A 24152-nucleotide genomic window follows, 5' to 3' on the forward strand; every position below is an offset into this window, starting at 1 on the left:
TTTTCCAGCCATATACTTTAATTCCCTCTTTGTGCAGAAATGTATTCCCCGTGATGCTCAAATTTTGCTATGTTTGGGTTCATAAACTTGTCAAGCAAAACTGAACCCCGTGGAGGAGCAAACAAACAAATAAACAGACAAAACCCCAACAGACATGTTGAAGTTTGTGTGTTTACAGTGGTAGCCCTGTCCAGAACCATGTTTGCAGCACTGCCACCAAATATCTTTCGTGACCCCAAAATTCACATTCTTTTCCTGGTCCTAATGGATACTGAAGCAGATGCACTCCATGGGCATGCAGTTCAGATAACTCTTCCTGACGTGTGTTCACTTGTACCTGCCTATGCTGATTTTTCTGGCTTAATGTATTCCCTGAACGTGTTGTCTTCTTGGAGCCACAGGGACTTCCTCAATCCTGGCAGGCAAATATTTGCATTTTTCCTTTCACCGTGCCGCTTCCTTGTTCTGATACGAAGGCTGGCAACAGGCTGGCAATACAGACAGCTTAATAAGCCTATGTTTTCCATACTCCTCTTTCCTTTGTCTATACACCTCTGGAACTTGCACAGTTTGGAATGGGATTGCTTCTCTGCAAGTTGAGCAGGGCCTCACCCTCAGGTTGGGCAGCTGTGGTGGTGAAGGCTCCTACTTACTTGTATTTGCCTTCTAACAACGGTAGCAGAACCTGGGTGAGGCGCTGGCCCTTTCCTACATGATTGCTTGTTAGTACTGCTGTTAAACAATGTTGATTAAAAACTGAACCTTGCCCCAGCACTCACCTTAAGGAGCCTTAGGTTACATTGTACAGTATTACTTCTAGCAAGAGAGCTATCGCCTCACCTTAAGCCATTCTCCAAGTCAGAATAGAAAGACCTCCTTAACATGAGGCAACAGCTCTCTTGCTAGAAATAATACCATACTACACAACCACATGTAAGAAATAGCAAAAATACTTGGAATTTTTTCAATGCTGATCTTCTGGTCTGGAAAAAAAACAGCACCAAGGGCTCTCTGGCACCTACTACAGGTTCCTTCACAGGCCTTTCTGCCCATGACCACCCCTCCAACCCTGTGTGTTTCCTGAGAGGCTGATAAAAACCACAAATATACCAGTTCCCAAGACTTACAGAATGGTTTGGGTTGGAAAGGACCTTAAAGCTCATTCAGTTCCAACCTCCTGCCATGTGCAGGGATACCTTCCCCTAGAGCAGGCCGCTCAAAGCCTGGCGTTGAACACTGCCAGGGACGGGACTTGAGCTGGCTCAGCTCCCCCATGTCCAAACCTGGCTTCCCACCTTTGCCGGAGCCCGCCCTCCTTCACCGGGCGGGGCTGGGCGGCCTTGGCGGGAGCGGGCCCCAGGCGCGGCGGGCGGGCGGGCGGGCGCTGCCCGGGGCGGGGCCTGCCCTCGGCTCACGGAGCCGGGCCCGGCAGCAGCGGCGGCGCGGGCCGAGCGCGCCCTCCAGCGGCGGGCGCGGTGCCGCTGGTGCGGCCGCCCAGCGCCATTACCGCCGCCCGGCGTGGCTCCTCCCGGGGGCGGCGAGCGCTCCGCGGCGGTGGCGGAGCAGCGGCGGGATGCTGGGGGTGGCCGCGGCGGCGGCAGCAGCAGCAGCAGCAGGGATGAACTGTAACAGGTAGGAGAAGCACGGGGTCCTCCGCCCCGTCCCGCCTCCCGTGGCGGGCGCCTGCGAGGGCGGCGCTTTGTCTCGGCGCGGTGCGGCCCGGCCGCTGTCAGCGGTTGCTGCCCGCTGGCTCGAACACCCCCTCCCCACCTCCGTTCCGGTGCCCCGTGGAGGGCGCTCCCCTCAGCTCCTCTGGGCGCCGTGCAGGGCGCAGGGCGGTGGCGGCCGCCCCGGGCTGCGGCGGGTGGGACGGGCGCTGGGACGGTCCGCTGAGGGGCTTGGTGAAGAGAGCGGGTGAGCCGCCTCCTCCCCGTCACCCCGGGAAGTTCCCGTTTCACGTGGAACTTTCACCTTCCCTCCGACGGCACCGGGATGGGGCCGGCAGGAGCGGGCACGTCGAACCCGTGTCCTCTCATCCCCTCGGGGCTGCGTTCCCCCGAGGAGCAGCGGGATGGCCCGTGAGTCCTTGTCACTGCAAGCTGGAAACGATACACAAACCTCGATCGTAACCTGTTTTGAACGGAGTTTGAGGGTGGTTTAGTGCCCCTCGCGTTAAGAGGCGGCCTTTCCTAGGGGACGTGGTTGTTTTAAAATCGCGGTTCTGAGTAACCTCGGGTGTTTACACGGTGAGATTCGTGCAGTTTTATGCCTATCCCACAATTATGGAGTAGTCATATCTTGGGGAATGGTTAATGGGGATGGGTTATGGAAAGCAAAGTCTCGTGTATTCGTCCAGTGTTTCAAAGCCTCACCCGCTGTAGTTATTTCTCAAGAAGAAACATCCCTAGTTAAAGCACTTGGTAAGTGCTCCACTAATACGGCAAAACCTGGGGTTGCGTGAAGGGAAAAGAGTGGATCGTAAGGCTTGGGCTGCGGGCTCAGGACGTCACCTGGCGTCCAGACTTCAGCCTGGCTAAAGACTGCTTTATCTTTCCCGTGCCCGATTTCTGCCGTGAGCCTCTCCAGCTTCGCACCACACCTTTGAAGGAGAGCTGTGGCAGCACTGAAAGCAAACCGAGTCGGGGCCGCTGTGGTGGGCACTGCTGAGCTGGCCCTGCTCCCGGGTCAGCGCCCCGGTAATGCCGGGGCACAGGAGAGGAGTTGGAGGGTCTCACCAGCCTTGGCCAGCTTCAGCAATAGCTGCTGTGAGACTGCATGCTGAGGAAAGGATGACAAAAGTGATTTGGATGTCTGTGTGTATGGAGGTAACTTTTTTCTTCACTCATTCTAAGTTGCAACCCACATCTCAGTGGGTGATGGGTGTTTCTAGGCCAGGCTTCTTTCTGCATTCATAGAACCACAGAAAGGTTTGGGTTAGAAGGGACACCTTCCACTAGACCAGCTTGCTCAAAGCCCTGTCCAACCTGGCCTTGAACGCTTCCAGGGATTGGGCATCCCCAGCTTCTCTGGGCAACCTGTGGCAGTGCCTCACTACCCTCATAGTGAAGGATTTCTTCCTACTATCTAATGTAAGTCTCCCCTCTTTCAGCTAAAATCCATTCCCCCTTGTTCCACCACTACATGCCCTTGTAAAAAGTTCCTCTTCAGATTTTTTATAAGCTACCTTTTAGTACTGGAAGGCTGCTATAAGATCTTCCTGGAGCCTTCTTTTCTCCAGGCTGAAGAAGTCCAGCTCTCTCAGCCTGCCTTCATAGGAGAGGTTCTATTCCCAAAAGTGCCCGAGTGCTCAGTGTTTGTGCCGTGAGCATCAGCTTCTTGTGACTGCAACGATCTGCATGGCCTTAAGCCCCACACAGGTGCTTCAGCTCCAGTACAGAGCCTGCCTCGTCGGGTAAATAGAGCAATTGCGTATTTGGCATCTGTTGTGCTGAGGTTGTCAGGGAGCAAGCCAGCTGTCCTGCTGATACACGCTTCCCAGAATATGAACTATGCTACACCCCTGGCACAGCAAGGAATTTTGGGACAAAGTCAGACTAGAGCCCACGCTTGCAGAAACTTGCTGAGGCGAAGCAGCAGAGCGCTCTGGTGGGAGCCCACTTTGCTTAAAGCTGTCTAGGGGGGAGCTCTTTCAATGCAAAATGCACACCGTGCATCCCAAAGAAGAAAAGCAGGTGGCCAGCACATCCAGGGAAGCGGCATCGGCAGAGCATCCATCCTGGGATTGGGTGATAGCTTGAGCATCCTTCCTCCCTGACAGCAGGGATGAGCCTGGCTGCCTCCCAGCCGAGCAAATACTCCCGTGGCTGAGAGTCAGGCTGGAGTCCCACTGCTGCTGATGCACTCTGAGTATGAACTGCTTGCCCAGCAAGGGCTGGATATGGGGCCCCTCGTCTAAATTGGCCAGACCCCTCTGCAGTGTTTTTCTCACCAGTCGTTTGGGGTGAATCGTTGTGTCAAGGACGAGGTGCTCTGCGGTGGCTCAGGAGGTGATGGTGCTGTGCAGTTGATTTTGGCAGCAGTGTGGCTGGAGGGAGCTGCTGGCCAGGCAGGGAATGCTGCTTGCCTGACAGGGCACAGCAGGGACAGGCTGTGGGGTCAGCTCCAGAGAGGAAGCCAGTTGCAGGACTGCTGGCTGAAGGAGATGAGACTGCCCCAGAGGAGAGGGGTTTGTGCAGGGAGGGATGTGCAGTGTGTCCTGTAGATGAGTCAGTGCTGGGTGGTGGGCTGTCATTTGGGATTGCTGGGTGCTTGCTTAATAAATGTCCTCTTGAGTTTTGTGGACAGCTTTTCCAGCTGGTTGTGCTGAACTCATTTTGATGTGTTATCGTTGGAATAAGTTGCTTAGGCATTTCAGAGAAAAAACATCAGCTTGCAGTATTATTGCATTATTATCTTAAGTTTTTGTAGCTTCCAAGCACAAACATTTTATTTTGTAGCAATAAATACAGTCCAACATGCATAAAATACTGAACAAAGCAGGCTGCTCTTTATTTAGAGCATAACTGCATTTGAAAAACTAGCATAGACTTATTGAATTTATAGCTCCTGATCTGCTGTAGTCTGTAAAGCTCAAAAATGCGGGCACTTCCTGGTGTTGCTGGCTTTGATAGGGGACTCCATAAGTAAGAATCTAAATGTGATGCTGCATTCTATCTCAGTTGCGACGCACCGGTCTTTTTCTTCGAACTGTCTGCGTACAGTTACTGCCTGGGAACCGTTAATGGCCTGCTGTGGCAGAGAATGGTTTTTATAGTTAACAAATTCTTTTTCAAGTTGCAATAAAATATTTATTATTGAAGCACTTAAGGCAGGCTTTTCAGCTCCTGCAATTGTGGCTTTGTGCTAAGTGTGTGAGGTTAGACATCCTGATTCATCTGGGTTTTGTTCTTCTCCAAAGCCCGATTTAAAGTTTTTTTCACTCCGTAGCATAATGCAGTCTCTTATTACTTTACAATATAGGGAGGCTTTAACTATTAGCTGTGCTAAAAGCATCTTGATAGTTGATGGGGAGCTTACTCCTGTCAGGTCTTTCCATGATGGCAAGTGCTGATGACAAGGAAAATTAGACTGACAGTCATGTTTTGATAGCCAAAGCCTTCCCTTGTATAAGCTATCCATAGCATGAACCAAGCGTCTGTGTATGTGGTCTGCTGTCCCTGTTGCGTTAGCAACGTGTTACAGTGCATGAACACTTGTGCAGAAGTGGTGGTGTTCAGGCAGAAAGGATGGGAAGGTCCTAATTCAACCTGACAATTAGAGAAAATGTAGCAAGGGAATGTGCCCTGGGGTTAATGCTTTTCTTCAAATTAGGACACTCCTTTGCAATTACTTCAGCATTTCCCTTCCTGTAGTGTCTTCAGTCTTTGTGAAAATGCTTACTTATGTTTTTTTAACATAAGATAGAAGGGGAAAATAAAGATACTGTAATTTCCTTGGCTGGTTTTGTGTGCCTTTATGCAGAACAGTTTGATGAATTTGTCATGGAGACCATTGGCAAGGTTCTGGGGGGCAGAAGCTGATGGTGTGTACCCAGTGACAAACTATTTATGGGCAGGGTGGACCTCTTGCCTGCCGTCTGAAACCATGTTCTGTGCAAAAAAGGCATTGTCTGGAGTATCCTAGGATGCATAAAAAATAGTGTTGCAACAAGGACAGCACCCAGGATGAGTTTTTATGCTAAGTGTTTTCATATTGTTTTCCCTTATATTTTAAATAAGAAGTCCTTGACTTCCAGCTCTGATCGTCCATTTTTTCACTTATTAAAAGAACCCGCCAGCCACTTCTACAGAATTCGATAGGAAGATGAATCTTAAGTCACTCGGTGCTTTTAGGGTTGTTTCAGTCACTGCTTGCATTAAATAGTGTGAAGAACTAGGAGCACACCAGTGGATGGACTTTTGATTGAGTAGACCCTAAACTGGTGGGAACAGCGGAGTTAAAACCTCAGTGTTTGTTGCTCACATCATGGGTGGGAAGTTGGTGTGGATAATCTGAGAAATTAAGGCAATGTAATGATGTTATGAGTGTTTCCTGGGTGGCCTGAGGAGCATGGGGAAGCTGCCATGCTCAGAATTATACGGTTTTTCTGTACTGACGCATTGTTTTAATGTAGTTGGGGGCACTGAGAAAGACCACAGCAAAGCAGAGCAGTAACGCCAGCGAATACTTGGGAGGCAACAACATGGCATTGTGGCTCCTGTCCAGACCCCATGCTGATGCGCAACAGCTGTGGGATTGATGTGGGGAGAGACAACCACGCAGAGAAATAGCTTCAACTCTGCCCTGGGAGGGGGAAAGGAGGCATCAGTGCTCTGCAACGATTTGTCGCAGGGTCTTAGCCATCTCCTTTGGTGCTGGGTGCTGCCCGGTTGGGGGTGAGGAACTGGCTGTCAGCCTCTCGCCTCCGTGAGCCACAGCATCATCGAGCCTTCCCTTGGTGTGTCCTGGCGTGCTGTCTCTGATTTGGGAATGAAAAGCTAGAGCTTGGCAGGCAGGGCGGCACGGGCTGCCAGCCAGCGTGGTCAGGGTAAGGCGGCCCCTGCAGTTTCAGGGCTGAATCAGCACAGCAGATCTGCTTGCAAAACCCTCTGGTTTTGATGAATCTTCGTTGTGAGGAAACACTTGCAAATAGGCTCATACTTCAGTTTGTAACCCCTCCACTGTGTTGGTAGCAGGACAGGCTTAGGTTTTGTGACAGAGACACCAACATTTGCGCTGGATTAAGTAATTTGATTTTGCCAGGGTCTGCTGGTAAGTGGGCTGAGGTTCACCCAGCAGTGATCATCGCCCAGCCCCAGCTCTGGCCAGTGTCACGAAGCAGGACAGACTGTCTCTGGGCTGTGCCAGGGCAGCTGCTTTACCCGCAGGCGGCGATTACAGAGACATTTTAATTAAGCATGTGGTTGTGCTACAGCTGACCAGGGTGACCCGCACGCTCCCGTCCCACAACATCATTCATGCCGGCAAAGGGAACCTGAGTCAGCTGAAAACCCATGGCAATAGAGACTATAGATACATAGATTTAAAACTGATTTTGTCTCAGTCTGGATCGGTTCCTTGATCTTGTGAGTGCTGGTGATGTCTGGGGTGAAGGGACATTGAAAAGGTGGAAATACCTATTTTGGCAGAAGCACGGATTTGTGTCATGTTGCTGTGGTCCAGTGAGCGGTGTTATAGGTGGGGTTCTGTGAGGAGGGAGTTGTGTTTCTTGACGGTCCCGGTTGGGGCTGTGGACTGCCTGCAGCCATCCTGGGTGCAGTGTTGGGAAGGGGCATGTTCATGCTCTGTGCACTGGAAGAGTTGTTGAAGGAGGATTGCCTGGGCAATTTTGCTTGCTGCTGTTGAAAGCACCCTTGAGTATTTTTTCTCTGCAGCTTCTTGTCCCCTCCTACAGCCCTGCCTGAAGGGAAACCACTGTGGCAGTGGTTTTGCATGGTTGTCACAGAACTAGTCTGCAGAAATTCACCTTCAGAGGATTCGGAAGAAGGAGACCTGTCTGACATTTCCACAGTACTTTAACCATGCCACGAAACAGTGTGTTTTTTTCCTCCCTTCTCTGTTTCCTTTTGTGTGTATACGCACTTGCAGGAGAGAGGCAATATTCTGACTATATGAAAAAGGAATAGAAGTGAATCATTTTAAAGCTGCTGCTGTTAAGAAAAAGCTGACTTACAAAATCTTTGTTCCTTCATTCACATTTTTTTCCCTTTTTGTTAGCCAGCCTCAGGAAATGAGAACATTCTTTTGGCTTTCCGTGCCTGAGTCACATCTTATATATATCTATCTATATAAAAATATGCTAAAACATCTGGAGATGTTTGTTTCAGAGAAGTGCTTGTTTTGTATTAGAGTGTCTGAGCTTTAAATGTTTGTACAGAGTTGGATGTTTCCAGAGTTTCCCATACTTCTCTGGTTACAAGGATATGTGTATTTCTGTCAGAAAAGCCAAGGGAAATGTGCTGATAACCTAGGGAACATACAAACAAGTAAGAGTAAAGCCTTTAAAGAAGGTGAGAATTTGCCTTTTTTTTTTTCCCCTTCCAGAAATTGAATTATCAAAGTACTTGTTTAATGTATCCAAATATGTAACTCTTTAATGTTTGCCAAGTATGTATTTAAAAAAGAAAAGTGTGAGGAGGAAAATCCCAGTAGCTCTTCCCTTGTTCTTTAGGGGAAAAAAAAAGGAAAGGAAGTAATTCAAAGTTCTTTATACCCATCTCTACCATTCAGGGAGCTGACACTCATTTGGCGCTGGCAGTACTCTGAGCGCACGGCGGGGTCTCCCTGCCTCCCTCTGTCCTCCCACCAGGGTCACACGGGGATCGTGAGAGTTTGCTTTAAAAGGAAGAGAAAAAAAGCACATTTAGTTTAACCAAAGGCCAAATGTTTAACTTTGGTGGGGGAGGGGGGATTTAGGAGAACAAATCACATTTCCACCCTTGATTGTTTAACTGAAACTGATGGGAGACCCCGGATGGTGTGTGCCGCTGGTGTCCATGCAGGGAAGGAGGAAGAGACGTTGGCAAGACACGAGGGCAAGATTCTCTCAAGGGACTCCATCTACCTTGGCCACACATCCTCTGGGCATTCATGGCAGCTTCTCCTCCCACAGCTCGCCCTGAAATGCCCTTGAGTTTATGGCTGGGATAAGAAACCTCTTACTGATTAAATATTTTGATTACATCCTGGCCTTCCTGTTAGTTTCTTTGATCTTTTATCGTTAGTGGATTATAGTGGGCTTTCACAAATCTTGCTTGTTGAAATAGTTGTATAAATATGGTACACGGGGTAGGTGTTATTTACAAAAGTACTTATTTCCCAGAAAAAAAAAAAACACTACCTCATTTTGCCTCTTCAGCATGCTCATTTGCCATAGTGCATCAAAGAAGTGTGATTTCTGTTGTTACATCAAATAATAGCAGCTTATGTTAATTGTTTGAAATGATCTAAAGGCCGGTGGGGATTATTGCTTTGGCTGATATCCTGCTTGTTCACTGTTTAGTGAACACTGAAGAACTGTTTCGGGTTCTATAAAAGAAACCTGTAGAGCCAGGGCAGTCTCTGGGGAGACTGATGGGCTCGCAGCCCTGGGATGAATCGTTCTCTGTTGAAATCTCCAGCAATTACAATTTCTCTTTTTCCCTATGAGAAAAGGCTCTCCTTCTCCCTGGGCATCCTGCTTATGTGATGTCCTCTGTGAAATGGCATTGCTCAGTGCCACGCTGGAAGCTGTATGTCTTCAGGCAGCGGAATGAAGCAAGAAGCTCTCCAGGCTGAGTTTAGCTTTGGAGTGTGGCCAGGGTGGCTGGGGGAGGGGTTGTGTCATAGCTTTGTAGCCACATGAGGCAAGGAAGGATAAAATATTGCCAATGGCTGTGTACGGTGTAAGCCCAGAGGTCAGAATTTCCAATCTTTGTCTAAGCCTGAAAGCTGTGTTTTCTTTACTGTCTCACACAGGATGGGAGTGATCACCCTGACCTTTCCAGTGGGACCTGGGGAGGGTCCAAGGGGGTTAAGCAGTGGTGGGTGTTCGATGTGCCAGGCTCTGTCATGGTCAGTACAGATCTCAGGGGAAGGCAGGATGCTCCTCAGTTTTGGCTCGCACCTGAGGCAAGCCTCACCCATAAAACATTGCTGCTCTTCACACCCATCCCTTCCACAGCCTGCATTAAATCCACTGCTGGACTGGGGCTCTGTTTTGAAAAGTACAGATAAAATAAAAAAAAAAAGTATAGGTAAAAATAAAGTGCTATTTCAAGTGTCAAGTATTAAAGACACTGCTTCATTTTGACACAAGTGAAGCTCTTTGTACTTGCAATTGCTTAGCTGGTACACAGCAAGGGGGAAATAACTTGGATTTCTTGTGTCGAATTGCATCAGTCACAAATGTGAAAATCAATATTTTTATCATTACCATGCAGAGATGGGCAAACAGAAGAGTTAAGAGGATCCTTGACATCACTCTTGGGAAAATTACTAGAACATGTTAAAATGGCAGAGAATCCAGGAACAGTAATATTGTGTTATTACTCAGGTTTCATGAGAAAGCCTTCTGCTCACCTTGGGCTATTTATTCATTCATAAATAGCTTTGTGAAAAGAGACATTCGAGCAGTTTAATGCTGTTGCATGATAACAATGTCTTTTCAGAGCAGTTTCAGCATGGACAGATTCCCAAGGGAGGCAGAATTACAAAATGAGTGTTTTGTGTCATCTGAGGTAAAATTGGTTTAGTTGTTTTTACCCAATGGATTTGGAGCTCTGTGGTGGCTTGACTCATGTAATGGATTTTTTGTTAAGTCCATAAAAACACAGTTAAAAGTGTGGAGTAGTGTTCCTTCCACACACATACAGAAACAAGTGCAGGAGCAAGAAACAAGAGGTCAGAGCAAGGAAGTGATGGGGCAGATGCCAGGTTGTAGGTCCCCGTGTGCCCAGCAGAGCCCTGTGGCTGTCTCAGCCATCACTTGGGTAGTTTGGGTGGCGTCAGCATGCTGTTGGGAGGTCTTCCAGGGTGAAAAGTTGGGTTTCATCCCCCTGGAGGAGGGACCATGCCACTGAAAGCTGTCTTCTGGTGTCCCACCCATGCAGGCATGGAGGATGATGATGGTACAAATGTCAAGTAGAGGATTTTTCTCTCATATGCTGAGTAATGCTCCTTGTTTGATTTACACTACAGATATTTATCAGTTCCCCCTGCCATGGTGTGTGGAGAATACAATGAGAAATTGCTGAGTCCAGTTTTTCTAACATACCATTAATCCCTTTTTATGAAAGTGTATGCAGAATGAACAGGGCCTTAGCTCCAGATCAAAAGGTTTTCCATCATATTTGGAAAAACAAAGTTACCTACCCTGTATTCATGGTTTAAATGATAATGTTCTTGTAGCTGGCCTTGGGGATGCAAGAGAGGCAGGGTCTAACTGAATTAATTAGAAGGAAATCCATAGCTGTTATGCTAAAAATAGATTTTTCTGCATACCGTGGAAATACTGAAGTTCACCTGAAGTTCATTTTGATCCAAAGTTTAATAAGCCCAAAGTGCTTGTGCCATCAATATCCATCCAGTATTTCAAATTGTAGTGCTGAATTAGTGCTTGAGTGGAAATGTTGCAAGGATATTAATGTAATTGAATTTACTGAAACTTTTTTCATATGCTTTTCTCCTTACGATATTATCAGAAATCAAGGAGGACAAGAAGCTCATAATATTTGTCTCAAGTATTCATATCTTAAAGGAAACATCAAAAATTTACAGAGAGGATCTACTCATTTTTCAGAAATTCATGGACAGTGAAATGTATCCAAGTAAAAATAATTGGATTCATTTATTCAGCCTGAAGACAATATAGTCCTGCTTATGCAGAGCACTTGAGTTAAATTCCTGACTTCACTCGGGTCATGTTATGAGTTTGAATTGTCATTTCCTTGGAGCCAAGAGCTCAAGTGCACGAAGCTGGCATGATAAACATCTCCAGAAACAGGGCCTGGGTTCCCCCTCACTGTCTGTGGCTCATGTGGGGACTAAACTGTATCTGTTCCTCTGTATTCCCTTTATAAGCCTTTTAATGAGATATATGTGAGATATATTTCAGCACATGAAGTATTGAAACCAACCAAATAGGTAAGAAGAGTGGCAGGAGAAAATGTGGATTTGTTTGTTTGTTTGTTTGTTTAAAGTGATTCTAACATAAATTATGCCACAACTCTTCATTGTATACAAGCAGGTATTACAATAGATTGTTGTCTCCAAAATATTATTCACAATTGCCTGGTCAGGTGTATAAACAAACACAGGATGCCACTACTGAAGTTTTTCTTCCAAAGAAAGAAATGCACCCATAAGAATGACTAATGTTTTAAAACCTCAGTAGATGATGGTATGGCATCAAAAGCACTGTGGCAAGGGGAAGCTGAGGAACAGTGGCAGCATCTGGGGATATCCAAATACAGGGCATTGGTCTGCAGTGTGCCTAGTGGCATGGGTGTGGGAACCCTCCTGGCAACCTTTGCCAAGTGGTGATATGCCACTTCTCCTGTCTCTTACCACCACCAGAAGAATTTTTTTCCTTATGTACCTTATAATTTTTTATTACTTTATGGCATGCTAGAATGTTTGGCTTTCCAACAGCTCAGATGTATCCTGTTTCTTTGCTTCTTTAAATATGCAACTTCTATGCTAACAGGTGTGTGATGTTGCACAGAACATCTTCAATGTTTCATCAACCCAAAGCATGGCTGTGGCTTTCTCTTCCTCTTCAGCACTCAGGCATGAGGTCACACTATGAACTGATTACGCTCATAGCACACATACAGAGGGAGAAGAGAGAAAACTGCAGCTGAAGTCAGGAATTGTTTGCTTATTCATTAATTATGAAGAGGCAGACTGAGGTCATTTCTAGCTAGCTGGCCAATGTGCTACTGCTTGCTTCTCTTGAGCTGTCTTTGCAGTCGCTGTCTGCATCACCCCTCTGGCTGTACCTTTTGAGAGGTGAGGCCAGCCACCAAGGGAGGATGAAGATTAAATTGCCCCCCATTTTTTTTCCAGGCATATAGGAGAATTTTCTGAGAATACAGAAGTGTCTTCTACAGGGGAAGAAATGTGTCCACCTCTCAAGATTGGGGGACTGACTCAGAAAGGGGTTTTCTGCATTTCCATGTCAAGAGGGAAATTGAGATGGACGACCAGCTGCCTTTAGCATTTTTTCAAATAGAGCAGCTTTGCAGAGGTATTTTAAAGCATGGGGATAACTTCCTTTTTTCTGCTTGACAGTGATACAAAAATAACTGAGGAACAGGTTTTAAGAACTCTCCCTCTTGTTTCCCCCACAACACTTTTTAAATTCTATAAAGATGTAATTTTTGTCTTTCCTGACTCCTATACGTGGAAACTTGTTGGGAATGCGTATCAATTTGTCCTGGTACAAAAGCCACCTGTGAATGAGCCCTGAGGTTTTACTATGACATCCCACTTGCTGTTGCTGTTGTCACATTAATAGCTGCTCAGTCAGATGAGAGTTTTGTAGCTTAGACAGGAACTGAATTTCTAATAGAGAAAATAAACTCCCCAAAAAGACAAAAAAAAAAAAAACAAAAGAAGTTTTGATAAAAAAGTGGCTGTCCTGATTTATCCTTTTGCCAGCTTCTATAGTAAATTTTGAAATTATTACCTGTCAGAAGTACAGGTGATTTTCCCTTACTCAGAATCAATTTCCTTTCAGATCTGCAGGGTTTTATCATTAAGTTCAATAAAAATAGTGGAGCTTGTGACAATTTCTCAAGACTGCATGCCTATAAATAGGGAATTCTGCACCAGCTGAAGGGAAGAGTCATTTATCTTCTGCACATTGTTATGCACACAGAAATACCCCAAGCTGTATATTTGATCACTTGATCATTTGATTTTATAATGTCTCTGATAACATGTGCAAATGCTAGAGGTTACTGTGATTAACTGATTAGGTTAAGACAGCAGGCTTTCCCAGTTCTCTTGAAGCCAGTTGATAATTCTGTTCTCTTTAATGGGGTTTGGTTTAGACTTAAGGGCCTGTAAGTGGAGCTTCAGTGGCCACATAAGACAAAATACCCACTAATACTTGGAAAACAATTCTGTCAGCTTTGAAGCCTTGCTTCTGTGTATGAGGTGTGGGGATGTTGTTTTGAGTTAGTTTTGTCTGGATGTTACAGTAAGTTCTGTCTCAGAACAGTTACGGCTTGGGTGGATATTTTCCTAATCTATTGTTTCTCATATTTAAAGAAGAGCAGGTGCTTGCTGGGTAAATTGATACTGTATATCTGCCCAGTGTTAGATCCCTGTGCCCACAGATAAACACCTTCAGTTGAAGTTGTCCCAGATTGGATTTTGCAGCTAGCAAAGTGTATTTTGTATAGTTCATGTCTTGCTTATAAGTAGTAACTAAGGCTGTTTCAGTTGGTTTTTTTTTCATACAGAAGACCTGGATTTAATTAAAAAGTGATCATTGTACTATATGACCCTATAGTTTTACTTACAGTTTTTCAAGGGGATGGCAACTCCCTTTCATTGCCATAATTGGGTTTGCATAGTTTAGCAAACCATTATGCAAATGGCAATGTGAGAAAGAAAATGGAAGTCTGGATCCGCAGGCTACAAAAAGTGAGTTAGTGCAGGTCTGCTTGCTCAGAGTCTGGCACCCAAATGTCAGTTCAGTTTCAGTGGTACACAGTAGGGTATTAAGAAGTTGTGTATTAACCCGGTGTGCTGCTAACTGGTAGAATTTAATTTGCATTTATAGCACGGTGTCCACTTGGCTGATGACCTGCACGTTGTTCTTTCAGCTTTGGTGCAAACAAAATGGTTACAGATCGGTAAGCAAGAAGGAGGTGCATGTTCATGGGAGCCTTCATGGTACCTGGAGAGAGCTCTGGGGAGTGAATTTTACAGCAAGTGTGTTTTGTTTGTGAAAGGGAGCTGAGGTTTGGGTTGGCGGTGGAGTTACTACTGCTGGTGGAAGGGAGTGGAGTGAGTTGGAGCCCATGGAACTGTGAGCCGTGGGGCTCCTGGTGACGTGCCAGTGAGCCAAACTGACTCTGGCAGAGGTGACGTTGTGGTGATGTCCTGGGTCTGGTTTGAGAACTGGCGGTGCTTTGCAGTAGTTATGTTTTGACAAGACCAGAACTCCCCTTCAAGGGAAAGCAGGGGAGAGGTGCTGGGCCCTGTAGCAGTGGTTAGTGAATGATACACGTGAACAAAACAGCAACAGGGAAGATGGCATTTATGTATCAACATGGTTGACAGAGGTTAATCACAGTGCATCCCAGAAGCAGCAGGGCCCTGAAGTGCCTGTTGCCAGGCATTACAAAACGGAAGATGGTAAAGAGGAAGGAAGATAACACTTACAATGTCAAAGTTGCTGTGTTTTCTAAGGTGCCTGGTGTATTTGTATGTCTTGGTCAATGTTTCTTGTCTTTCTTGGTGTTATGCCAGAATTCTTCAGTGACATTAGGAACAGCACATTGGGATTTAATGGTAAAAAATGGGTTTTCTGTTCATTTGGCATATCCCCCACTTCCCCATGAACCAGACTGAATTCTGGACAACTGTAATGATTTATCCATTAAGTCACTGAAACCATAATCTCTGTATGTGTGTATTGCATTGTGTTTGTGTTCCTAATTAATTTATGCTTGTGCTTTCTGCTTACTGCTGAGCACCAGGTCAGACTGCTCAGAGCTACTTGTTATCATCTCCTTTATAAATACATGTGGAGGAGCCACCTTCCAAAGGGGATAGTTGCAGGGCAGTGTTAGAACAGAAGATCTGCCACCACTGGCAGCAATAGTGGCAACCAAATGTAGTATTAAACAGATGTTTGGACCCTTGGGTTTTGCCCAGTAATTGGAAAGAATGTCTAGCTTCGTATGTATTACATGTTATCTGTCCTCTAAATCTTTTCCTGAGGGAGGGTTATAATAGTGATGTTCTCTTATGGGTCATCCAGGTAGGAATCCAGACATTTGAATTTCTAGAGCATGTTGTGCATGGCCTTGACATTTGACATGCTGTCATAAAAGTACAGGCTAGCATTTTTAGATATGTTTTAGTCCAGTAAACAGTACTGGCAGATTTCATATATATTATAAGTGACTCTGATTCCTATCCCAGTTTCTGAAAGAAAAAATAGCTGGTGATGTTCAGGGACACACATTATGTGTAAGTTAAGCGCGGCTTATGGCTGGGCTAACTCCATGTACGATGCCGCTTGGTGGGACAGATGTGGTCAGGCACAGTTCTTAATGATCTCTCTGTTTAATTGCGCAAAGCATGCAGCACAGTTTATGCCAGCTGTGGGAGTACTGAAGATCACTTCTTCCTAGTAGGTTTTATACCAAGACAGGTCACCTACCAATAGTTTTAATTTAAAGCTTATTTGATCTGGGTAGGAGAGTTTATAGTGGGTTGGTACTTAGCACTGTGCAACACGTCTGATCCTGCCTGAGAAGCTGTGAAAAGGGCTATGCATAAACTGTGTCACTGAACTGCCATTTCAAGGTGATTGCAGCCTGCTAAAGGTCAGAGAGCAGGGACAGGAATGGTGTACAAATTTTCTTCTTCTTGTTTGTTTGTTTGGGAAAGGAGAGCTTAAAAGCAAACAGACAGAAGCAGCAAACAGACGTTTGCTTTGCCAAAATGTCTTGCTCATAAGAATATCAGCAAATGAGATGCTCTTGAACTGGCATCCATATCCTGCCTTATGGCAGAAAAACAGTCTCTGTTGCTCCTTAGAGGTGTCTGGTTTACAGCTGCTTTGTTTTTATACCCTCAGTTATAGATTGGGCTGATTATTCTGCATTTGGGAAGGTGCCTTTGAGCAATCTAAGCATACATCAATGACTGGCCTGAGGGTAAAGCAACTTCTTCCACCCACTGGAGTAGAGGATATTGCTCTGAACCCAAAAGTATGGTATTCTCCTCTGGCTCGTGTTCGGAGGGTGATGGTAGCATAGCACAGTCCCTGCAGTAACATTCATCCTTCCCTTGGTGTAGGGGAGTGCTGTTTGGCATGGTTGGGCTATATGCATTCCTTACAATTTTATTTAAAAAAAAAATCGTATTTCTACTGTACTTTATCCAAGTACAAATAAAATGTTAACAAAAGTCTCCATAGCTTAAGGGAATTCAGCAGGAAATCCTGTGGCTGACCTGACTACAAGGAAAATTTTATCTTCTTTGTCTTTCTTCCCTTTTGCCTGTGACTTCCAGTATCTAATTGCTGTTCTGTGGTTCCTGGCAGTGATAGTTAAAGCTGAGGGCTGATTACATTTTTATTTTTAATATCTTTTGGCATCTATAGGCTGAAAGTCTGGACATGGAAAGACCAGAATTTAAAGTAACTTTTTGTCACTGTGAGTGTGTTCTGTGTGGAAATCAGAGTTAATTCCAAGTTTAGGTCCAGGATAATTTACAATAATTTAAATCTGGATAATTTAAAAGCTGCTTTTCTGTAATGATTCCAGGAAGAGAAGGCACTGGTTATGAGCCCCATTTTGGGAACTGCTGAGCATCTGAAGCCTCTGTCATTCATTTCAGCAGAAGTTCAGATAAATTTCCCCAGCCATCTTTTTGAAGGTGCTCCCTATGGTGTCACTTCTATTTCACATAATATATTTCATATAATATGGGTGTATATCATCCTCTGTAGCTGTACTACTGTCTTGAATCCATTTACTGGAATTCCTGTGCTTTTTTTTTCAAGCATTTACTGCTAACCACTAATAAATCTGGAACATACTGGGACTTGGTGGGATGGTGGGTTTTCCAGGATGAAACTTCACTGTTTCCTGTTACAGGCTGTGGCTGGCAATTACCTTCCCCTCCGCCCCACCCTCAGTCACCTGAAGTCCTCTCTTACTACACCAGCTCTTTCTACCCGAGCTGTCCCTGCTCATTGCTGCCTTTGTCCTCTTCTTCCCAGGTTGTCTCTTCCCAGGGTGGTCCTGCTGGAAGATGGTCCTGGGTGGTGGTGAAGGCTCCTGGTACAGGCTACTGCAAATCCCATTTGAGCTGTTTCATCTGCAGTGACTGCAAGAAGTTTTAAGTAACTTGAAATGGTGCACAAGAGCAGCCAGGGCCCCAGTCTGAAAGATAAGATTTGAAGTGAATTCAAGTACATTCCCAAGACCACATCTTTTACTGAATTCTTGTTTTCATGTGTCCTTTTTGTTGTTTTGTTTTTTTTTCTTCATTTAAAATCTTTAGGATGGTGTCTTTTCTGTAACTGCCCACTGTATTTGAAGCTCTCACATAAATGAATAAAAAATGTTAGAATCGTTGGTCGGTTTGGGTTGGAAGGCACCTTAAAGATGACCTAGTTCCAACCCTGTCGTGGGCAGGGACACCTTCCACTAGACCAGGTTTCTTTCGTGTTTCTTAATTCCCTAGTTGTCACAGGCACCAGCATTAAGCAGTGGGTTTCTCAGCTGCAGTCTGGCCAGCTGTCTCTTCATGGGGTTTATGTTCACAGTCATGAGGGAAATGAAAGGTGACAGAATGCCTCTGCTTTTATTCCGGTGCCTCTACTCACAGGTTGCAGCACAGCAGAGCTGTACCCAGCCACTGCAGCGATGCAGTGGTACGTGGGGTGAGGAGGGAGCAGGGTTCATGGGAGATGCTGCAGGGAGGTGGACTGCCATGGGTGAGCTCCCAGCTGCTGAGTGTGGTTTTGTCTTGGGTTGCTTTTCTTTTTGAATAAAAACTTCCTTTGCATTTTTTTTTCCCTGAAGTTGAGGGAACCCAAATTGTTTTTCCATGTGTGGTTTCTCTTTTTCCTTCTGTCAAAAGAACTAGTGGAAAATTTTTAAAGTATTATTCAAAGATCTTGATTTTATTTTTTTTTCCTCTCTAGGCTTACTCTTTACTTTGGACTGATGCCTCATTTTTCAGTAGCAGATCAGAGCTACTGAAAAAAGGTTGCTGCTAGACCAGCAAAATAACTTTCTATAAATTAATCTTATACTCTTTTAATATCTTCAGATGGATAATTGTATGTTACTGGCATTGCCATGATCTAAAGATGGTATTAAAATAAAGATGCTTTGGGCTGGCACTTTCTTGTTGTCCTGAATGAATTCTGTTGTAGGCTGTGTTCAAAATAACTTGGCATCCTTGCAGCTCTGTATTACTTAGAAAGCAAGAAAGTAAATTTTTGGAAGCAACTTCTTTCTATTATTGGAATATCCAGTGCACAAAATTAGTGTTTACTTTTTGTTAGGCACAACTTCTGGGGATTTCTGTTTCTTCTGCTAAATCCTGTGTTCAAATTAGGGTGGTGATGGTTCTTCTGAATGAATTACATCAGGGTTTCTTTTAGCTGTATGGCAGCAGTATTTTCAGATGAGTTCTTAAGTTTTGAATGTTTATAGAAGTCCCAGGTTGAAGCACATTTCCTCCTAGGGCTTATGTTTTTCTCATCTATTCTATTACAAATGTGTAACTTACCGTAAGGGTATGAATTAAGGGGAAAAAATAAGTATATATTTCTCCTAAGAGTTGTTATTGCCCTTACTTTTCTACATTTGACCTATTTTCCACACAGATAAGTGACCTGTACCTTGCCTCACACATGATGTTAATGTTTATGCTTATTTATATGCTGAGTATTTGATGTGCTGTTGAACTTCATGACTTGCTGGTTCTATAGCAGGTAGAAGTAAATGGAAGGAGAAATGGGAATGGCTGTTGTCAGAGGAAGCACAAATGAATGATGTGCCAAAAAAGCACTGCAATTATTACTGACTTTAGACCTCAGTTTTTAACTGCTTGTTAAGGGTATGCTGTGATAGTAATTCTTTATCTGAATATGATTATTTATATGCATAACACACTTCATATGTGACCTCTGTTTGGATTGCTTTTAGGAGCTCTGTGAATGCTTCTCCTTCACATTCTTTCATGAAGGGTGTGTGTACACAGAGGGTTTAAAAATTACTTTTAAAGGAAAAAGTTTCCGACAAATACCACACCCTCTTGCTGCAAAGAAGCCTTGTGCTGTTTTCCTTTGGTTATGTTTCCTGTTGTTTTCTTCCTGAGATGCATGCTACCTACAAGTTGCCCTGGAGTATTTAGTGGTGGTACTGGCATAAGAGCCTGTATGATGAGCCAATACACTCGATGTATCCATATCCCTCTTGAATCAGTGTTGAGTTGTGCATGGGATCATCCTTGAAGTTAAACCTAAAAAATTGTTTAAATCCAAACAACGGTGGTTATCCCAGTTTAACCAAGTCAGACTGAAACAGCTCTTCAACCACTGCAGCCTGCATATGTGAACAGATGTGCCCTTTATTTTTACAGAGCCCACAAGCAGCATTTCTGCTTGTGGTGGCTTCCTGAGCAGGTATAATTGCAGAAGGGTAGAACTTGATGTGATCCTTATCTTGGTCCCTGCCAAGGAGAGCAGGCTGTCTGGGGACAACTTACCTTGGGTGCGAATTTGGAGAGGACTAGGTGAAATAGAAAAGGGAATGGTGGGAATGCAAAGAGAATGACCTCCTGCTACTTCACTCTGGTCTTCATGTTCTGTCTGCTTCACTGTTTGCCTGTAAATCTCTTGAGCTGGCATCAGACTGAGTGCTTGGGTCTCAGCAGTTGTCTGCTGGTTGTTGATTTGCATCCTGCTTCTGGCATCAGGTTGCCAGTGTCACCATGTTATTGGCACAGGGGTCTCCAAAGCGGAGTGTGTGCACTGGATGATGCATTGGTGTACAGGAAGATAATACTAAGACTTCAGTAGTACCTGCACATAATTTATAAATGAATAAATGTACATATACTGGGGTGGTACACTCAAAAGGTTTTTTTTACTAATGGGTGTACGTGATTAAAATAGTTTGGAGACCAAAGCTCTAGCAGATGGAAAATCAGTTTTCTTTTAAACCCTATTTGCCATGTGATTATGGCTCTGCTAAATTCAGCCCTCTGCAAGTACAGCATCCTCCCATCTTTTAGACACTGTGTAATGAAATGAATCCCCCAGGTAATCTGGCTGAATACCAGGCCTTCTCCAGCAGAAGATGTAAATGAAAGGGTCTGGCTGAAAGAGAAGCATGCTTGCAGCCTGCCTCTCCAGTGTAATTAATTGAAATGCATCCACATGATCTCTTCCTTTTGAGTTGTCTGGGAGCTGGTTGGTTTCCCAGGGCAGGCAACAGAGCTGTTTTCTTCTCCTGAAGTGAAATACCTGGTATCTAATGCTCAATTCACCAGTTAAAGGAAGGAAAGGGAAGGGGCACAGCCAGGCAGCAGGGTGACTGAGGCAGGGGGAGCGAGCATGGTGCCAAAATTTGTATGGCAGGCTGGTGAGGTGCAGCAAATGCAGAGGTGGGGTGACTTGGGCGGCATCCCTACTGGTCCATCCTGCTGTGTATTCCTCCTTTCCTGCTGCAGGAGGAGCTGTTCTCTTGGAGCAGTTCTTCCCTGCCCTCTCCAAAAATGAAAAAGCAGGAAGGAGCCTGCCAAGGCCCTTTAGAGGATGGCCTCTGGCAGGGCACAGCAGTGGGAGCAGGGTCTTGCTCCTGGTGGCAGGTGTATGAGCTCTGGCCAAACTGTTTGGAGTCATGAACGTGGGTATGTGCTAATGTGGCCCAGGCAGCACAGGGCAAGACATTTGCTCCTGTTTACACTGCCTGGTGTAGAAACTTGGGCAAAGAAGTAGGAAAAAGGAGAAGGGTGGATGGACAGGTGGACATACCTTGTCTAGCTGTGTTGCAGTGGGCGCTTTCAGGGCTGACTATTAAATGCCAGAGCCCTCCATCTCCCAGATGGGAGATGGGTTGTAAATCCAGCTGAGGTGGGACTCATGAGCTTGACAGGCTTGAAGGCCTTCCCTTTTGCTTGAGTTAAAACTACCTGGGTTTTTTCCCCTATCTTTTTATCTAAACAGCATTTCTGCTTAGAGCATACATCCAGGCTTCAGATGGCCTGAGGTGAGGATGCAAGCCCAGAGCGGGATTTGGTCCCCTGTGCTGCACCTTCTGTCACTCGGGGACCTTTCATAAATGGTGCTGCCCCTGCCTCACACCACCTCCCTGACTTACAGGAGTGCTTGAGGGCAAATAGTTTAAGGACCATGAGATCCTCAAATACTAGAGTCAGATCTGTACACTGTAGGTGAAGCAGCCAGTGGAGAACTGATAAGTAAAGAGGTTAGTCATCTAGGGAATGGGTGCCTTGACCACTTCCTTCTTCCTGTCTAAAATAAGCAAAATCAGGTAAAACTGCAAGAGTACAATTCTGGGGTTACAGTGTGTTTAACATTCTGCAAGTGGAATTGCAAACAACAAAAAAAGTGTTGATGCTAAATTAATTCATTATAATTTATTATCCAGTACTAAGCAGTAAGGTGATTGAACTTGATTTATAATGAAACTATTTTTGTTTCCTCTTAATGACTACAACCTGGTCTAGTGGAAGGTGTCCATGCCCATGGCAGGGGGTTGGAACTAGAAGATCTTATGGTCCTTTCCAACCCAAAACATTCTATGATCTTTTGAGGGGTATTCTTTTGCTCCTTACTGGCTTAAACATGTTGCGCACAGTTCTGCCTCTCTGTTGCTGCATGTAATGCTGCTTCTGCTACTGTAAAAGTGCTGATATGGAAAGTAAGTTCCTGGATAAACCAGTGGGTGAGAGGAAGAGGGTGCTGAGGAAGGAGGGGAGGGTGGACAGGGACTAGCAATCTGCCTGGGGGGATTGGAAGGGAAGCTGGATTAGATACTAGGATGATTTCTGCAGATGCATGACCTCAGTGCTATTGACCTGAAGGAGTGGAGGAGGCCTTGAGGCTTACTGTAGTGACACAGAGGACAGACATGTGGACTAGAAAGAACTGTTGCTTCAGTAGTAGTACTTCAGGCTATTACAGTCTTCAGAAAGCAATGTTGCATGTATTTCCTGTTGGTTAGAAGGTCCCTCTGCTTGGAGAAGATGAATCCTTTATATAAGTCTTTGGATTCTTAATTGTCTCCCAAAATAGGGTGGGAGAAGGGAGAGGGAAGCAGCATGGTGGGTGAAGTGAGAGGGCAAATGATTAACACAGATGTTGTCAGTGCTACACACGTGGTAATAATTTCTGTTTCTTGTGCGGTATGCAAATATGGAGTTCCATTATTGAATAAAAATACTTCAAGGCAGTTTCATGTTGAAACACAGATTTATTCAAACTGGAGACCAGCTGATAATGTGAATGAAGTCCAGTAATCAAACACTTATTCACAGGTAGGCTATCTGAATCAGAGAGCCTGCAGTGTCTTTCTGAGTCTTTTAAGCACTTTGCAGTCTTGTGAGAGACTGTGTTCAGAACACTTGTAATTTTAAAGGGTGACTCACTGTATATTCCCCTCCAAACAACAATTAAGCTGTTTCACTGGTCTGATATGTAATAACTTGTTTTTCCCTCTGCTGCTTCCTAAATTTATTCCTCTAGTAGTGTTGTTAAATGTGAGCCTTTTTAATGACTTTTTTAAATGCAGCAGTCGCTCAGTAACCCAGAAGTTCATAGGTGTGTGGAAGGTTGCCACAGGTAATGCAATCCTGTGCAGTTTCTTTATCTCAGCATCAAGCAAATCACTCTTGAAAGAAATCCAGTCCTTGCAGCGAATAGGTTTTTCTGCTTTTTCACACAGGTTGGGGCAGGCACTGATGCCCCAGCTCTCTCTTCTGTCCTGTGGTCCAGCCCTGGCTGTGTTGCCAAGTCCAGACAGGCATTATGATCCTTCATCCAGAGAACCCTGGGGTGGCTCTGAGATTCAAAGACAAAGTAAATGCCCCCTGATGCCGTGGGTGCTTGGGCTTTCTTCACAAGCTGATGAGCCACTGCTGTTGCCTTTGCAAAGGCTGGGGAGTGGACAAGCCTGTGCAGTGCCCTTGTGAGATGCTGACAAGCAAAAGTTATTTGGTGTCACTGGGAGGAGAGGGGAAAAGGAGTAATTTCTGTCCCTGACTCCTGATGGGTGAGACATGGGAAGAAAAAGGGAGGGAGTTGAGACAGGAGAGAAGCAGGGCATCCAGTGGTGTCCAGCTGGCCCTGGGTCTGTGGCAGCCTGCCTGGGAGGGAGATCCCTGGTCCACTGCCAGTGAGTTTGGGAGGAAAGCAGCTACCAATGGTGTTAGTCAGAGCATGACTGCTGTTCAAAGGGCTGGCGTGCTGTAAGCATGACGGGTTGGGTGTTATCTCATTTCCCCTTTCATGTAACCCCAAGGACGGGGAGACCATTAATGAAACCCTGGCAGTGAATGGAGCCAGAACCAGACTGATATGTGTAAGTAATTTCTGCTTTTGTAGCACTCCAGTTTGCATGTTGTTTATTTTCCCCTGGCTGTCAGTATTCCTGTTTAAGCCTTAAAGGTAATAATACACAGCAATAAGGGCGAGGAAGAATGCTTTTCTTAACATTAATGTCAAACATAGTGTGATAAAATTTCTGTAATGTTTTGGCTTAATGGGATGGTGCTAGTGGAATTACTGAATAGTTCTGACTGCTGTAATGCTCACTAGGGATGCTTTTTCACAGCTCATGTAGGAGGCCCCAGAAGACATGCAGAAGAGTGAGTGCAGTATTTGTATTTGAAAATGGTGGCAAAAATAGGCTGACTGG

At 45.2% G+C, this 24152-nt stretch overlaps 1 protein-coding gene across 2 annotated transcripts in view; it reads left to right on the forward strand.

Annotated features, from left to right (window-relative positions):
• Positions 1-1542: 1542 nt before the first annotated feature.
• LIMS1 (LIM zinc finger domain containing 1) overlaps positions 1543-24152 on the forward strand; it is a 75433-nt gene continuing 52823 nt past the window's right edge. The window contains exon 1 of one of the 2 annotated variants that reach the window (XM_061472652.1): positions 1543-1632. In XM_061472652.1, the coding sequence (XP_061328636.1) occupies positions 1574-1632 (59 nt within the window). In that variant the 5' untranslated portion in view covers positions 1543-1573. Of the gene's footprint in view, positions 1633-23793; positions 23817-24152 lie in introns of those variants that run through there. The other variant, XM_061472654.1, reaches the window with a different exon arrangement.

Source organism: Pezoporus flaviventris, unplaced genomic scaffold, assembly GCF_033815535.1.
Source record: "Pezoporus flaviventris isolate CSIRO_AGI_PZ_B2104156 unplaced genomic scaffold, CSIRO_AGI_Pfla_v1 ptg000072l, whole genome shotgun sequence".
Taxonomy (NCBI): domain Eukaryota; kingdom Metazoa; phylum Chordata; class Aves; order Psittaciformes; family Psittacidae; genus Pezoporus; species Pezoporus flaviventris.